The sequence below is a fragment of the Cnephaeus nilssonii genome (assembly GCF_951640355.1).
Source record: "Cnephaeus nilssonii genome assembly, chromosome: 4".
Taxonomy (NCBI): Eukaryota; Metazoa; Chordata; class Mammalia; order Chiroptera; family Vespertilionidae; genus Cnephaeus; species Cnephaeus nilssonii.
This window is the reverse complement of record NC_137075.1, coordinates 27,070,762-27,088,844: the sequence shown is the minus strand read 5'-3', so window position 1 is coordinate 27,088,844 and position 18,083 is coordinate 27,070,762. Positions and strand designations below refer to the sequence as shown.

Below are 18,083 nucleotides of genomic sequence, written 5' to 3'. Positions count from 1 at the left end.
TTTGATGGTGGAAATGTACTTTTATTCTAACAAATTCTCTCCCTTCACTGCAGGTTTTTTCATTGTTCACCTGGTAAGATGAATTGCAAATTATATTTCACTTTACCAGCTATACACGCACATCACTCGTTATCTGTGTCTTCTCTCTTCCTCTAAGAATAAACTCTTGGGGAAACAAGGGCTGTATAATAGTCATATATAAAAATTAAGATGTGTATTATGATCTTGAGCAACTGATGGAATGCAGGAGAATTCATTTGACTTTCCCACTTGAACGTTCTCCTTTGCGTGGGCACAGATGGGTTGCAGGGATGGGGAACATCCGGCCCGTGGGTCATTAGAAGGCTGCAAAATCATTTGTTCTGGCCCTGACAAAGCATTAGGAGTTAATTAAATGTCTGACCAAATACAGCGGACTAGTTTTTAAGTTAATAATTTCGTCTGGCCCATGAATGATGTTATATTCAAATGGCTCTTGGCAGAAGAAAGGTTCCCCACCCCTGGTAGAATTGCATCTTCTTCATCGGCTCAGGCCTGCTGCAAGGACTGGTGTTATAGAAAAGGAAATGTAACCCTCTAGCTCTTCACCAAACAATATTATATACATATAGTCTTCTTATTTAAAAATTTAGACACATTTTAGACCAGGCATGAAATAATTAAAGTTATACAAAAGGTTGTACTCCACTTATTCCTGGACCCTTTTTTCTCTCCATGAACTTTTGTTCATTTTTATTATTTTTTTTAACGTGTCATATACACCTGGTAAAAGATCTAAATCAATCAGTAAAAAGAGTTCAAAATGAAGATAAAAACCTCTCATCTCATTATGAGACCTGCTCTCCAGAGATGACTTTTTAACTATTTAAAAATGTTCTTCTGATTATCTCTATACCTTCCAATAATAAACGTGGTATCTTTTATGCTCGATTCAGTCACTTTCAACCAGTGCGGCTCCTGCTCCGTGGATCAATGCCAGACTGCGCTCTGTTAATTGGCTTGTGATTAGATAAGCATAGAAAGTGACACTAAGTCCTTGGAAACTTTTTATAGCAGTTTTACATTGCTATCACATTTACATTATATCAGACAGGGTTGGGCAAAGTAGGCTTACTGTTGTAAGTATGCAAAACAGAGTTCATTCTTGCATTATTATTTATTAACTAGAGGCCCAGTGTGCACGAAATCGTGCATAAGTAGCTTGCTTCTGCTTGCCTCAGCTGGCCACGCCGCCCATCGCCGCTCCTAGCTTGCTGTCCCGCCCTCCGTTGCTCCTAGCTCTCCACCGCTAGTAGCTCGCGCACTGTCCTGTCCGCCACGAGAGCCGCTGCTCCTTTGGTTGTGACAGCCTTATGGCGTGATGGCCACGGGCCTTTTATATAAGAGATTGTTGTGTTATTTTCATTACAAACAACTGTAAAACTATTCTTGTTGAGAAACTTTATCATTTATCTAAATTTGAATACTGGCAACTTAATTTAAATTGTTTTCAGAGCACTGTCAGCTGTGAGGTCTTTCAGGGGTCCCGGAATGTAACTGTAATTCTTTCCTCGTGAGCCAGGGCTCTCTCTGAGCCATAGTTTTCAAAGTGTTGCCCACGGACTTCTTACAGTCTCAGCACAGGATGGCATTGTATGGGGGTGCGGCCTGGTCATCTCTGCTTTTAGCTAGCTCCTCCGCCAAAGTTTAAAATGGCCTGCGATAGGCCTAGAGCCAGACCATGACAGGTTGTTTAAAAGGAGCCATAATCAAGGAGATTCTTGGCAAGTTATGAGGAACCCCCTGCCTTGCAAGCATTCCCGTGTTCTGTTAGCTGGTTTTTTCATTTCCCACTTCTAAGCCCTACACCCCTAGTAACTACCTTCTAAATCGTAGACTGAGTCTTGCTTGCAATTTTCTGATTTTTTCCCAATGTCCATCCAGGATTCACCCTTATGATGTACTACTACATGAAACAAACATAAGGGCTAACCTGGCCTTTCTCTTGTTGTTGTGGAGTTCCTAAAAGTGCAAGGAAAGGAAGGGCGTATTGGTACATGATCAAGGAAGGTGCAATTTCCTTAGTTTCCTCTGATTATCTAAAAAATGTTTAAGTGATAATGGGCTTCCCTTTTCATAAGATAAAGTACATTTGCCTGATTAAGTAAATATTTTAAAATAGGTGAACAAGTCCTTTAAGGAACTGAGAAAGGTCACAGAATGGATATTCTGAGGGCTAAGCTTCATATGAGAGAGAGCTGGAGGCGAGACCAAGGCCCTGGTTAATTATTGATGGGTGGTAATGGCTAAACTCGATGATGCCAAATGACCATCCAGACAGTCACAATGATGAAATGAAACAAGACAGAACACACAACACTGCCCGAGAATGAACTGAAACGTCCCTGCACTCCCGCTCCATGATGACCTAGTCTCCTCTTGTGCTTTTATTTGTAATCATCTGACTCATTCTGGAGTGTTTTCTTGTATACATATATTCTTCTTTAGTTATATGTATAACTATACATAATGTAAGTATCTAGTTTTATATATATAACTACATATATATCTGTAATTAAATATGTGTTTAGTTACATACAGGGTGTCCCCCAAAATGTATACTCTTTGGATAAGCATTAATTCCAATGGGTTAAATCTGAAAAGAAAGAATCCTATATAATAGAAGCCCAGCGACCAAATGGCGGAATGACCAGAATGACGGGTCAACCAGTCGCTATGACGTGCACTGAGCACCAGGGGGCTGATGCTCAATGCAGAAGCTGCCGCCTGGTGGTCAGTGCACTCCCACAGTGGGAGCGCTGATCCATTGATCAGGATGAGCGGCTGCTCCCGCTGCGAACCACAGGCCGATGGGCAGGAACCCAGGCTGCTATCATTGTCTCCTTGCCCCAGGCTCCTCCTCCTCACACCCTGCCGCCCCCTCCGGATGCCTGCAGGCTGTGCAGTGCCGCCACCAGGCCTGCAGAGCTGACCCAGGAGGCTAGGAGGCAGGTTCGTGGCCACAGCAGGACTGAGGTCTACTCCGCCGCCTCAGACAGATCATTTTCTGTGTGCACAGGTGAACTCTGAAGAAGCACCTACCCTCAGGTCCCCTTCCTGGTCAAATATAAATGCTTTGAATTCTATGATGTAATCCCCTCTTTCTGAATATTGTTTATTGTGCTATTGTCTCTGGGCCCGGCCTCGACCCGGTCCCCTGGAAAGGCCAGTGCTCCGGCTCCACGGAAGATGCCGGACCAGGGAGCAGCTGTTCAGAGGGCGGGTCCACAGCTGCTCGGCTGCCCAGGATGAGCAGAGCTCCCACAGTGGGCCAATCCCCACAGGCCACGCCCCGCACCACTGCATGAATCCCATGCACTGGGCCTCTAGTGTTATCATAGCAAAAATAATTAACATGTTTAAAATATTCCCTATAGGTTCCTAAATATCAAGCCCTAAGAAATAAGCACGCTTTGGTGTGTGACAATGTATGATGTAAGGATGAAGACAAATGATTTGAAGGTCAAGCCTTACCACTGTGTGACCTGAGGCAAGTCACTCAGCCTTTCTGGTTTCTACTACAGACTAAAACATGTTACTTATTAGAGGATCGTTCTGAAGAATGGCACAATGACAGCTCAAGCACTCCGATATATAGTATTATCTTATATCAAGTCCATGTCTGTACTAAAAGAAAAATGCATAACATTTTCATTCTGACACATCTGTGTATGCTACAAAGACCTTATAACTTTCTTTCTTTTTAATTTTGCCTTTTCATGCCAAGAAAAAAATACAATTAAAGAAATGTCTGAAGAACTCTTGGGAATCATCAGTATGCATATATTTTCTAAAATTATACAATCAATTCTTGGTTTTCCGCCAGGGCAATTCTTAACTTAGCTGTTCTCTTCCTCAATCTAAATCATTGGCTCACCCCACACCTGCCTTCAGAAATGCCTTTCACATCCTTTTCTCATTCAGTCTCTATTACCACCTCATTATGTGGGCAGAAATCATTACCCTGTTCTACAGATGAGGAACTGAAGCTCAAGAAAAGTAAGTGATGGCTAATCAGAATAGCACACAGGACTATATCTCAAACTGCGTGGCCTTAGATCGTTACCTTTGACTGAGGTGCCTACATTTTTATTTCCATGTATCTGGATTCTTACTGGTTTTGGTGTGGTTTAAAGTATCCTGAGATTAAAAATTACTAGTATCAGTTGTGACCACCCTTTGTCAGATAGTCTTTTGCTTGTGTATTTATCAGATCCCACACGCTTAAAATTATTTGGTACCAGCTGCCCTGTTATAACTTCTAATCAGAAAATTATTTATTCTCAACAAGGTAGTGAGATCGAATCTGGGCCTGTACTACCTCGCCTGGTATTATGACACACACAACTCCTGTGCCTCAAAGGCAAGAATGAATTACAGGGAGATGCTGAGGAGAGGCCAGTTAATACCCAGACTGATACCTGAGTTTTGGAAAAGTGAGGGTTACCTAAGCTGGTCTCCACATTACTTTGTCTGAGTAATAGGAAAGTTGTAGTGCTTAGACATAGCTATAGGTGAGTAAGTGTGTACTTCCCGGTCAAATATAAATGCTTTGAATTCTATGATGTAATCCCCCCTTTCTAAAATGCTGCCTGTATTCCTTTTCATTCTTTAGTGACTGGTCTAAGTTCCATCTCTGAATATGCAATTCTTCCAACTACACAGTTGTTGGGGAGCTCATGAGACTTGGTTGGAAAGTTGTGAGGAGGACATTCTGAGAAAAGGGAAGTGTTTGGAAGGCCGCCTGCCCTGTTTGTTGGAATTCCGACTTAGGGGAGACTTAGGGGAGTGTCGAAGGCGGCGCCCCTAATTATTCCTTGACCTTTCCACACAAGTCTGTGCAGGGGCACACCCCCTGGGTGTTTACTGGAATCCTTACGCTTAATCCCTGGGTGCCCTTGCCTAGAGGACAATGTAAACACGTGTCCTCCCAAGATTACTCACGATACTGATTGTATCTAAAGATAAAAAGTCCAATAAAGGCCTAACGCGGTAGGCAATAGGGGCTGCCCTGGCCACTAGAGCCAGGGGCCCCTTAGTCCTCTTTCACAGTCAAACTGTGTCTGAGTAACCTGTTCATCCGTCCTTCAGGGGCTGCTGGTCAGCGCCCGCCCCCCCGACACACACACACACAGTGATTCTTCTTCCTCTGACCTTGGAGACCCTGATTTTATACCTTGCTAACAATTCAAGGAAATAAATGATCATTTCCCCAAATTTACGTAACTCATCTCTCCAACAAGTTTTCGAGTTCTTTAAAAACATTTTTACGTGTTGTCCTTTGCTTTCACGTTACTTATGATGTATGTACATCGTGGTTTCCCAAGAAGAGTGCCCAGAGCTATTGATATCTATGTTTCTGGTCTCTATTATCAAGGGTAATTAAACCTCCAGAATATACAATTATTCATTTCTGGCCTAAACAGCTGATATCTGCACACAAGGCCAGCACATTTCCATGATGCCAGAGGGCACCATTTGTTCCATTACAAAAAAATGTGCTCCAAGCTGGAGGGGGGCAGGAGGGTAAACTGTGGGCACGCTGCAGAAACCTGGGCACTGCCCCACCCTGCGTGGCGGCCAGTGGGCTCCGGGCACGCAGGACCGAGATCCCAGTCTCTCAGAGACCTCGGACATGGGGAAACGGAGGCCCACAGCGGGAAGGGCCGCAACCCCGCAGCAAGTCACACCGAGGCCAGGACTGGAACTGCAGGCTCCAGAGGCCTGTGGGGGCCAGGGTGCGCCCACATCAGACCTGGACCTGACCCCGTGCTCCTTGCACCCCATGGGCTGTAGGTGAGGGTCATAGTCCCAGGGACTTGGGTGTGCCCTGAGCCAACCACATGTCCCAGCTCCGCATTGCTCAGGGTGAATGAACCCAGGAACCTGCCTGGCGCTCCAGCCCCTGGACAACTGATCGCCCCCCACCCCGCGCCTTCTTGCGGCTTCCGGTGACCTGTGCCCAGCCAGTGGGCCTTCCCTGACACGTCTCTGCCCTCCTAGCTTGGCGTTTTACAAAGGCGGTAACCCCGGCCTAGAACGCCTGTGCCCGCATCCTTTGGGGCTCGGATGTTCCGGGGCAGGGTCAGTTCTAGGATCCAGGTCTCTCCTCACAGCCTTGTCTCCGTGACACCCTTTCCTCTGGCCTGAATGGCAGGGACCTAGTCTGGACCACCCTGTGTCCAGAGCCCAGTGCAGGGCATGGAACAGACCCCAGGCCAGGCTGACCAGCGGGCAGGCATCCTGTCTGTGCCCTCCACAGGGTGCCAGCCTCCTGAACCCTGACAGAGATGAGCCTGTGCCACAGGCACCACAACACCCAGAATGTGAAGGTCTGTTTATGGCCACAAACACCAAAGCCTAAACCACCTTGGGAAGGGCCCAGCTCCCTGGAGAAGGCAGGTGGTCAGGGTTCCTCTGTAACCTGTCTGCTCCTCTAAGAGGGTGAGGCTGGGAAGAACAGAGGGAGGAGGCCAGGGAGAAACCACTGTCCTCTTCACAGGAGCCACCCTGTTCTTCAGAGACCACAGTGTGTGTGTGTGTGTGTGTGTGTGTGTGTGTGTGTGTGTGTGTACATGTGTGTGTGTGTGTCTGGGAGTGGAGACTTCCCAGTGAGACAGACATTGCCTCTGCCATGCCCTCACTGTACGACCTCAGACAAGCTACATCTCCCGTATGTCCATTTGCCCATCTCTATAACGGGAGGTTCCGACACGATGTACGAAAAGGTCCTCGCTCAGCTTGTGGAACGTGGTAGCAGTTTTCTGTAATTATGCTGTCGTGAGCAAGCGTCACTGCATCGCCCAGGGATGCTTGAATGTATACACACTTGGCATCAGTGGCTAATGTCATCTCTTTTCGGGGCAGGGTTTGGACAGAAGAGGAAGCTCGAGGTAATGGGAGATCCTAGGCCTACACTCAGAGGCCCAGGTTCTCACTCCAGCTCTGCTTCTGACTCCCCATGTGGCCTTAGGGACTTGCACCCATATTTTGGGTCCTGGTTTCCTCATGTGTCACTAGAGAGGGGTTGCATTCCATGAACCCAAAGGTTCCAGCTCTGACATGTTAATGTTCATGAGTTGTGAAGGGGCCCCTGTCCCTTGCTGGCCCACTGCAGAGAAGTGCCACCTGGGATAGAGAGAAAAAAAAAGGATTCCACTATTTCAAGATAAAAAAGATGAAATGTGAAGGTATTTTCCTAATGTTCTACTCCTGCATAACAGGAAAATGCCTGGCCTCAGAGATATTCCTGATTTGCACTGTAGTAAAAACATCAAGTATTTTACTGGATTTCTGGCTTGAAGTTATCAAATATAATGGTAACCATGTTTAGGGGTCACAAGGTTATGTGATAATTCCCTCTTTTCTGCTTTCTGAAAAATAACCCCTTCACTTTTTCCCGTTGAATTATCCTAAATATTTCATTAGTCCTTTGGCTGCATGACAGTTCTTTTGAAGGTCAAAGATTCCTTTAGGATCTATCCATCTAACTATGATTTACAACTAATTAGGGATGTTAAAAAGTTGTTGCTAACAGTAATTCAAAGCCCTGATGATAGATCGCTCTTGGCCTTTAATACTAACAGCAATCTGAGAACTTAATTACGCTATTTTTTGTTTTTACACATGCAATAACTGTTACCAAATAGGTGTTTATCTATGAAGTATTTGCCTTGGTAAATGGTGAAAAATTTAAGCGAACTTAGAACTAGGTGTTGCCTGAAAACTAAAAGAGAAGCAGGACCAGTGGTGTGAAACGTACGCAGACTGTCTGAGTGGGGATTCGGGCTCTCCCGCTCCCCGCTGTGTGATTTTGACCTGTGGTGCCACTTCCTTTGCCTCAGTGTTCTCACTTGAAATATGGGTATGATAGTCAAACCTATCTTACAGGGTTTTTGTGAGAATTAAGCTCCAAAGCACATTCACTGAGGGAGCCCTTTCCGAAGCATTTTCTCTGCTCCCACAGCCCCCACCACTTCTTTTAAAACTATCTCCTTCCTCTAAGAAGGGAACATTAATTAAGAATAATTTAAATTTAAACAATGCAACACTGCCAAGGTAATCTATCAAAAAAGTATCAGAGATACATATAAGAAATTACATGTAAAGATTATCTAATACTGACAAAAATAGAAACAACCTAAATACTAAGTATACCAGGGAAATGGCTAAATAAAATAACATACATGCTCTAATGTCACACAATGGAAGTCAGTACACAAATAACTTGGTATACAACTGTAAGTAATATGATGATTAAAATATCAGGATCATAAAGTTCTTGTGTCCATAATAGATTAAAAGTGTTTAATACAGAAACAGGTATATGAAGATTACTCTTAGTAAAGATTAGGTATTACTAATACAACAATGTATAAATATTTATATATTCTAAGAAAATACACCAAAACATTACCAATTTCTCTATGTTACATTTACCTCTTAATGTGTATTTCTCAGTTTCTCTATAACACATGCGCATTTCCTCAGAAGGTATTTCTGGTTGCCATTTCCTTTACTTCTCAATCCACCTCAATCAAGTTGTCCCCCTACTCCAATGGGCAATTCACAGTGAGCGTTTAAAATTTAACAATTAACAACCGAAATAACAAAATAACAAGGATTTAACCACTATTATTTTTGAATGAAGAATATTACCTTCGTGGGAGATTTCCTTCCAGGGGTTTGGTGGGTACATGAAAGCTGCATTCTGGATTTGGTCGTGTATGTCTTCATCTTCATTGAATGGGAACGTGCCGCTTAGGCTGACGTAGATGATCACCCCGACAGACCACATGTCTAGAGAGCGATTATAGCCCTTGTTCCTTAGGACCTCGGGAGCCAGGTAAGCAGGGGTCCCTACCACCGACCTCCGGAAAGACTTCTCTCCAATGATGCGGGCAAAACCAAAATCACAGAGTTTCACCTGTTGATAATAATGGTGTGCAGAAATGGGGAGGTCATCAACCGTGTGTATGTGTCTTAGCCCAGGTCTACCAAAGAGTAGGCTATATGGAGTTCTCAAGGTAGAATAGCTGTTTTCCATTTTATGTACTTGAAGATAGTAGGTTATGTATTGATACACTGAGTGGTTTATGAATTGTATGTTTTCATTCATAAAAATACCATGTAAACATTTCCTTCCTCCTCCACCCTCCGATCCAAGAGATACATGTGAAAATATGAATACTCAGTAGTGGGTAAGATCGTTTTACAAGGCAGTTAAGCATCCTGCGAGTCAGGGAAGTGGCGGGCTTAGCTGGAAGGTTCCTTATAAATAAAGGATGAAGGATAAGCACAGAACACGTCATGCCACCCATAATGAGCCTCATAATTAGCTCTTCACGGCACCCAGGCAGGACCTGAAGGGGTCCAGGAAGCAAGGCGGACTGCCACCTTGGGCAGGTCACTTCAGATGCAAGACTCCCTCTGGAGAGGGAGAGAGCCAGCTGTTTGCCGTCCTCCGAGTTGAGGAAAAGAAGAAACAGGTGCACTTGTCCGTGAGAAATACACTGAACTCTAATGTCCTGCCCGTCGTTAGAGAGCTGGGGGCATCCCTGGGCCTCGGCAGTGTCCTCACTCTCAGGCGGTGCTGCGAGCACTGGCCTGGGGCTGCACACAACAGAAGCTCAGAGCTGAGTGAGAAGGCGTGGGGTGTGCTCCCAGGCAGGCTGGCTGAGAAGCCAGGTTAAAAGCCGCAGTCCCAACAACAGGAGGGTCACAAATGGATGGAAATGAACATGTAAAATTAGGAACAAATAAAGGTTTTGAGGAAAAAGGTGAAGGAATGCCCCAGAGAGCAGCTGACTTTCTGCTGAGAGAGGCTTTCATACTTGCCTGAGGGAAAGGGTCGGCTGATGCAAGCAACACGTTTTCTGGTTTGAGGTCACAGTGAACGATATTTTTAAAGTGAAGATGCCGCAAAGCCACGAGTATCTATAAAGAAGAAAATCATCGAAATAATTTTACTTTGGCTTATTAGTTTATTTTAAAATGGTTTCTACTGGGATGTAAGCTTAAAATGCCAACAGAGAGCTCACAAGGACCAGTTAGACTTCTTAATGCTCAAGACACTGAAATAAGCTAGATTAACATAGCAGGTTTCTAAGGAAACTTTCATGCAAAAAGTAGTATTTTATGGCATTCATATAGCAATCAAGACAGGTGTCAATAAAAGAATTCAATATCAAACAGAAATGACCATTATTGAATTTTTTCAAAGAACCAGGGCTCAGCCACTGTGTATTTTATAATCTCATGAATCCTACAGTTTTAATACATGGGCCTGCATACACAGTACTCAGTGTACTGGGCTCTGGACACCAGAGATATACATTTAATAATACAATAAGCCACTGCAACCTTTTGCGTATAGTTGAGACTTTGGAGGTAGGGGGCAAACAATAAGGTTAGAACGCTGCAGTTAAACAGTAATAACATTTAATATTAAATATTATCTTTGTTTCTGTCTCTAATTGATTTCTTACCTGAGTAATTAAAAACTTCGTTATGTGTTCTGGCAACCTGCCCTTTTCACTTGACAAGATCATCTCCAGCATGTCTCCATGGAGTTTTTCCATAACAACAAACACTCTTTCAGGCGTCTCAAACATACACTCCAAATTTACAACGCCAGGGTGATGAAGGTTCTATTAAAGATAAATAAAGCACTTGAAGAAAATCATTTTTTTGATACTGGTTGGCAAGCTCGCAGATTATACAAAACTGCTGGAGCCACAAGCTATGGAGAAACTCACAGTTAAGATTTTTAACACCTTTAAATTCCACATGTGTTACCTTATATTTTTGAAATTTTAACGTCTCCAAAAAAATACATCTTAACTTTCTATGCACAGTGAAATTATTTTTTCTATGCTGAAAACCTAAGTTCCAGCACAGTGAATTGCTAATTAAGTTTTAATTAGAATACCATATTGAGAAATCTGTAACTTCTTAGGAACCTCTCCAATATTAAGCATACTGTCTTCAATATGCATGCGAGGCCACCTCACACCCTTGGTAGAAATTTAATGTAGAAAAGATGAAGTTGGTACATCTGATTGCACTGATGAAGCACAGTAGTCAAAACCTTTTGGAATTGCTCTGCTAGCAGAGGCTGTGGTAGCTTACTATGGAAGCTCTGATCGTCATAAAAACAGCAAATAAATGAATGAATGAATGAATGAACGAATGAATAAATAAATAAATAATTCCTGCACCCCTGCTTTGTCCAGGATACTATGCTAGGTGGTAGTCCTGCATTGTTCTCAAGAACCTAATAAATATTTCCACAATAAAGTAATGGCTGGTAATGCTAGCCTGCATTTGGCTTGACATGTTAATTGTCACACATGTCAGGCAAAATTACTTGTAACTTTTGACCGGCATTTGCAATGATGCTTAAGTCTTAATGTCTGTCTGGGGTTATCAACAAAAGCCTTTGATCATTTGACCTTTACTCTTTTTTATCTACGTCCAATAACAAAAAATCCTGCTATTTAAAACATGATTATATGTTCCACCTGTATTTCAATGGGAATCAGGAAAAAAACATTAACAAATCTACCTAAAGAATAAACAAAACAAAACACAGGAACAAACTTAAATGTGCTAACAGCTGAACAGAGAAAAAATTAATGAATGCTTTATTTTAGGGAAAAAACACTCAGTGGGTGATAGAATTGTATGTAAAATGAAGCTTGCACAAACTACTTGAAACCTGAAATGGCTCACCATTCAGACCTCACAGATGAATGCTGGGTGGGGAGCAGCAGAGGGGGCTGGGGAGCAGCAGAAGGGGCTGGGGTGGATCTGCATTGTAGTTGTCCTCCGTGCTGCCCATCAGCAAAGAGAGCCTGACGCTGCCTGGGTATGGAGCCCCACTACGGTAGGCAGAAGCTCCCATGACGGTGACCTGTCTCACAGGGTGTCCTCTCACTACCTGGCAATTTTGATCTCTGCCTCAGATACCTGAGGAGTCTTTTTGATTCTGATGCCTTGGTGACCACCATGCAGCATAATGTGGTCATAGAACATCAAGTTTCCGAATGTGGTCTAAAAGGTGCCCGAACATCCACCCAATGGCCTTTCACCTCACAGGGCTGAAGTAATTGTTCTTGAAACCGTTCACTGGTCACATATGGCTACTTCAGATACTGGGCCTCCAGAGTCACTCTCTCCTGGTCATGTGGAGAGTGGGTGGAATGAACAAAACTCACACTCTCACTTCTCAGCTCAGCCTGCTGCTTCTGCTGACTTTGTTTCAGGCTATGAAGGTTGAGGGAGAAGAGGGAGTCAGTAGATGACCTGGAAGCTCTCCTACCTACATACAATGTCAACCCTCCTGTTCCTCTACCTGTATTCCTCTAAGTATCTGAATTCTCAGAGGTACTAAAAGTCCTTCACTCAATATACTCCTTTTTTCTACTCCTACAACATGAGTGGTAGCTGAAAAATCTTTCCAATAGCACAATGACTTTATTTTTTCTGCATAGCATATACAGTATATAATAAGTTGATATTTTTAAACTTAATTATGTATGGTTGAGACAAGGCCATCATAAATGCTTACTCATGAACTGCAATTTTTGCATTGAACCAAATGACCAAACTTGTTTTTACATTTGACAATAATAAAAAAAACCCAGACTATAAGGAATCATACTGTATTTATCCAAATTCTCTCTACCATAATGATGAAAAGTACTTCTTTAGTCTAAAGAAGATAATATTTGAAGACTAGAAATAGAAAAAATGTAAGATATTATTTTCTGTTTTCATGCATAATACATATTACCTTATTAATACCTTAAGAACAACTCTAAGATAAGATTCAACCACATTGGTCCATGTGACTTGTTTACACTTTAAATTTTCTATTTAAAATATAAAATATATAAACTCTTCTATATAAAATAGCCATTCAACCTTTTTCTCCTAATGTTCAAAGTAAATGAATTAATTTAAAAATGGCTTAATAACTGCAATGTCATCTATAGCATACTAAATGTTCAGAAAGAATTTTTGCTAACTTCTCAGTCCTACCTCAGGAATTCAGATAATAAATTTCATGGCAGAGTAAGTACTACAAGACTTTCTGGCCATCTGTTTGTCGCATTTAAGTAATCTAATTTTCAGGAAATGAAACATTTGGTCAACTACAGGAAAGAAGAGTGTCCATTCACACATAACAGATTGATGACACATCCATGGGGTGAATAGAAGCTGTTTTGAAGTCTGGGGGGGAAACACCTTTTGGAGATCAAGATAAAAATTTTCCTGACTCAACTTGCCTAAAGAATTCTTATGTAATCAGTGGAGACTATTCACTAAAAGCAAAGGCTTTCATAAAAGCAACAATATTTTATACAATAAAATAAAGACAACTAATTAGCATCTTTATGTTCACATTCTATATTGTTATATTTTCTGAATTCATGTGAATATTTCATTTGTACCTATATTTAATTTTAATGGTATTGCTTTATATATCATTCCATATATAGCTGTGATAAATTGAAAATGTTATATTTTCCCCTTTCTTCTTATTTCACGATTCTAATAATACAATATATGAGAGATGGTAAAGAGGAGAATTAGAATCAACAACTTTTCAACAGGTTATTTAGGAGCAATACAGATCTAATATGGGAATTTCTGACTACTTTTCTATAAAAACAAGTAAGTAATTTAGCTCCTACTGAGACAGAATGAAATAACCTTAAAAGTGATGAGTCCAAGATCTAAAACCTAAATGCCATGAAGAGGAGAAGGAAGGATATTTGCAGTGCTGTGGGTAGGGACTGAGGTGCCATTCTCAGAAGTGTAGCACTCAGGGGTTTTCGCTGATTCTCATTTCTGCCAGTTTGCTAGGGTTGAGAGAAGAACACACCATCTTTCCATTTTCTAATCACAGGCTCTTACAATTTATGCTTCCCTTAATGGCCCTAGAAATCACAATCACCTAATGTCTCATGAAGGGGAAATAGCATGTAATTCCCTGATAGATGCTAAAAAAAAGTCATCATGGATACAGCAGATGACTATAAAAAGACTCGTTAAGGATAATACTCAAATTGATAAGGTAAGCTCAGCTCTCTCCTAAATTCCAGAACCTTATACCCAACTGTGTTCTGGGTGTGTTCATTTAAAGGAAAGATGTCAAACAATAGGATTGGTGTCTTTTCTTCCAAACTTCCTCTTCTGGTGATTCCTCTCCTGGTACATAGCCAGGCATTTTAGTCAGAAACTGAGAGTCATACTAAATAGTTACTCCTCCCTCAATTCGCAAACCAATTGATCTCTAAAATGAATAGAATCCACCTCCTTACTTTCTCTTACACTGACACCTCATCTTTATTGTCACCGTGACAGCCTTGGTCTAAGCCTTAACTCTTCCCTAGGGATCTGCCACAGCCTCCCAAATGATCTTATTATAGGTCTTGTTCTCCTCCAATCCATTCTTTAAAGGGCTGCCACTGTGATCTTCCCAGAGGTGATTCTAATCATACCATCTTGCTTCAATGCCACCATAATCACCACTGGTTTTAGGAGGAGGTGCATGTACCTCTCTAGCAAGGCACATGGGGATCTTCACTAACAGCTCCTTTTCCCCTCCCACCAAATACTTCCCCAGCTTCTTCTCTCCTGCTCCCACACATCTACCCATATCTCTGGCCATGCTAAACTATTTTCAAAACAAGCCATAATCTCTCTTTCTTTTCTATACTTTCATACATACTGTTTTCTCAGCCGGAAACAGATTATTTTGCCTGGTATGAATGCTCAGCAGACAGACAGCTTTCATGACTACCAGTCTCTCTTTTCTCATAGTCTTTGGTAAATTCTTTTTCATAACAGTTAACATATTCAGCTATTGGTGAATCTCTGTGTTTTACCTACAAGACCCAGAAGCTCCTTAAGGACTATATTTTATCAATTATATTCCCAGTCAGAGTAAGCCTAGTGCCTGGGTTGTCTTAAATACCCAATACAAGTTTATACATTTGATTGAAGGGTAAAGAATCCCTATATCTCCTAACTTTTCAGCACATGAATAATACTCTTTTTAAATTGATTTATTGGGGTGACATTGGTTAATAAAATTATACAGGTTTCAGGTATAAAATTCTACATAATCTGTATATTGTATTGTATTTACTATCCCAAGTCAAGTCTCCTTCCATTACTATTTTTCTCTCCTTTTCCTTCTTCTACCTACTCCTATTCCCCACACCCCCTTCCCTCTGGCAATCACCATACTGTTGTCTGTGTCCATGCGTCTTTCTTTTTATTCTTTGGTTAAGAATAACAAGAAAGACTTCACCCTTCTCATCCAACTCCAACCCCTCCCCTCTGATAGCTGTCAATCTGTTCTCTGCATCCATGAGTCTGTCTCCACTTTATTTTGTCCATTAGATTTCACATTTAAGTGAAATCATATGGTACTTGTCTTTCTCTGACTAGCTTATGCCACTTAGCATAATACTCTCCAGATCCATCAAGGCTGTAAGATTTCTTTCCTGTGTTTTTTGTTGTTGTTTGTGTGTGTGTGCGTGTGTGTGTGTGTGTGTGTTTATGGCTGAGTAAGTAGTATTCCATTGTGTAAAAGTACCACAGCTTTTTTATCCATTGATCTCCTCATGGATACTTGGACTGCTTCCAAATTTGGCTATTGTAAATAACACTGCAATGAACATAGGGTGCATATGTTCTTTTGAATTAGTATTTTGGGTTTCTTTGGATATATTCCCAGAAGTGGAATTGCTGGGTCAAAAGGCTGTTCCATTTTTATTTTTGGAGGTAACCCCATACTGCTTTCCACAGTGGCTGCATTCCACCAACAGAGCATGAGGGTTCCCTTTTCTCCATATCCTCACCAACACTTTTTTGCTTATTATTGATGGTAGCCATTTTGGCAGGTATGTGGTGATACCTCATTGAACTTTTAATTTGCATCTCTGATGATTAGTGATGTTGAACCTTTTTTCCATGTGTCTACTGGCCATCTTTATGTCTTTTTTGGAAAAGTGTTTATTCAGGTCCTTTGGCCATATCTTTTTTAAAAATATATTTTTATTGATTTCAGAGAAGAAGGGAGAGGTTCAGAGAGATAGAAACATCAATGGTGAGAGAGAATCATAGTTCAGCTGCCTCCTGCACACCCCACACTGGGGATCGAGCCTGCAACCGGGGCATGCGCTTTGACTGGGAATCGAACCATGACCTCCTAGTTCATAGGTTTAGGCTCAACCACTGAGCCACACCAACCAGGCCTTTGCCCATTTCTTAATTGGATTATTTGTTGTGTTTTTTTAAAATATATTTTTATTGATTTCAGAGAGGAAGGGAGAAAAGAGAGAGATAGAAACATCAATGATGAGAGAGAATCACTGATCGGCTGCCACATGGGGATTGAGCCCACAACCTGGGCATGTGCCTTGACCGGAATTGAACTTGGGACCCTTCGGTCCACAGGCCAATGCTCTATCCACTTGAGACAAACTGGCTAGAGTGGATTGTTTATTTTTTCAGTGTTGAGTTTTATAAGTTCCTTAATAATTTTGGATGTTAAGCCATTATCAGATGTATCAGCTAATATGTTCTCCAATCAGTGGGTTGTCTTTTAATTTTGTTGATGATTTCCTTTGCTGTGTAAAACTTTTTAGTTTCATGTAGTACCATTAAGATTTAAATTATTTTATTGAAGATATGGTGATACATATCTGACATATTTAGTGTCAGTACATTTTGCATCCAATATGGTAGATATTGATGTCCTCTCTTCAAAAAAAAAAAATGTAGTAGGCCTTTTCATTTTTAATTCACTTGAATAGGCTCGTCAATCTCAGGATTCTGATGATGAATCATATAATCAGAAGTAATGATTTTCTAAAGTCCCAAAGGTATAACTAAGACATCCTGGTCTTTTCCAGGTACTGTTCCCTTAAAATACAGATTTGGCCACTGCTTTTATAAATATTTCAGCATATTTGAAAGGAATAAATATATAATTTTCTTACTTTCTAAGTGACTTGTATTTATTTTATATGTAGCTATTAAAAAAGAGGTACTCATCCATTTCAGTTAATACTCAAAGCCCATAAGGAAACATTCACAGGAAGAGACAGAAAAGCAGCAGCAGCTAAAGACCATAGTAGGATATTCCTCTTAAATTACCCCTTCCCCCCTGCCAATTCCCCCTTCTACAACTTGTAAAAATCTAATTTCCTATGATTTCATTATTGTCCTGAGGATGAGAAATACAGCACTGAAAATGGATTATTTAGATGATAATGATCATGGTACTTCTATCCCTTACTTGGAAAAGGCCTTACAAGTCCTTTCTCTCCATTTTTCATTCGATTTACCACTGGACAGATAAGACAAGGGAAGCCTGGAGGCCTGGGACATCATTTCAGGGGCACAGTTTCTCTGGACATGCTCCGCCTGAGTTTGAATTCCAGCTCTGCCACTTCCCAATTCTGACTTCTGCTTCTTGATATTATAACAACAACAACAACAACAACAACAACAACAACAACAACAACGACAATAATGTCTAATCTTGTAACATAAGTAGGACTTAATTACTTAATGTATATAAAATCCCTCAAACCATGCCTGGAACACAGTAAATGTTAGTTGCTGTTATTGTGGGGAAGATTTTCTGTAATTTTGAAAGGATCTGGGCCACACATCTCTCTTTGGTTTGCTAACTGGAAGGATACCCCAAGTGGCAGAAAAGAAACTTGCTTCTTGCCTTTCACCTAAGAGAGGCTGCGTCAGGAAGGAACTGCCACAACTTGCTCCTTCCAGTTTGTCCTGCTCTTCTTTCCCCTTGCTGTGTATTAAACTTCAGTGGCCGGAGAGGGGCTTCTACTTCACCGCCAGTCAGGCGAAGGCTTTGTGCTGCAGCCAGGAAAGCCCCCCTGACCCAAAGTGAGCATGGAGGTGAGCTGGCTGTGCCAGGTGAGCATGTTCCCATGTCAGGTTCAGTTGGCAAAAACTCTATTTCAACAGGCTCATACTTCAGTAGTTATCTT

At 41.6% G+C, this 18,083-nt stretch overlaps 1 protein-coding gene across 1 annotated transcript in view; it reads right to left on the bottom strand.

Annotated features, from left to right (window-relative positions):
- PRKD1 (protein kinase D1) overlaps positions 1-18,083 on the bottom strand; it is a 311,163-nt gene that overhangs the window by 11,731 nt on the left and 281,349 nt on the right. The window contains exons 14-16 of the mRNA XM_079769400.1: positions 10,527-10,688; positions 9,877-9,975; positions 8,698-8,965 (exon numbers count right to left, since the gene is read on the bottom strand). Coding sequence (XP_079625526.1) covers positions 8,698-8,965; positions 9,877-9,975; positions 10,527-10,688 — 529 coding nt within the window. The remainder of the gene's footprint in view (positions 1-8,697; positions 8,966-9,876; positions 9,976-10,526; positions 10,689-18,083) is intronic.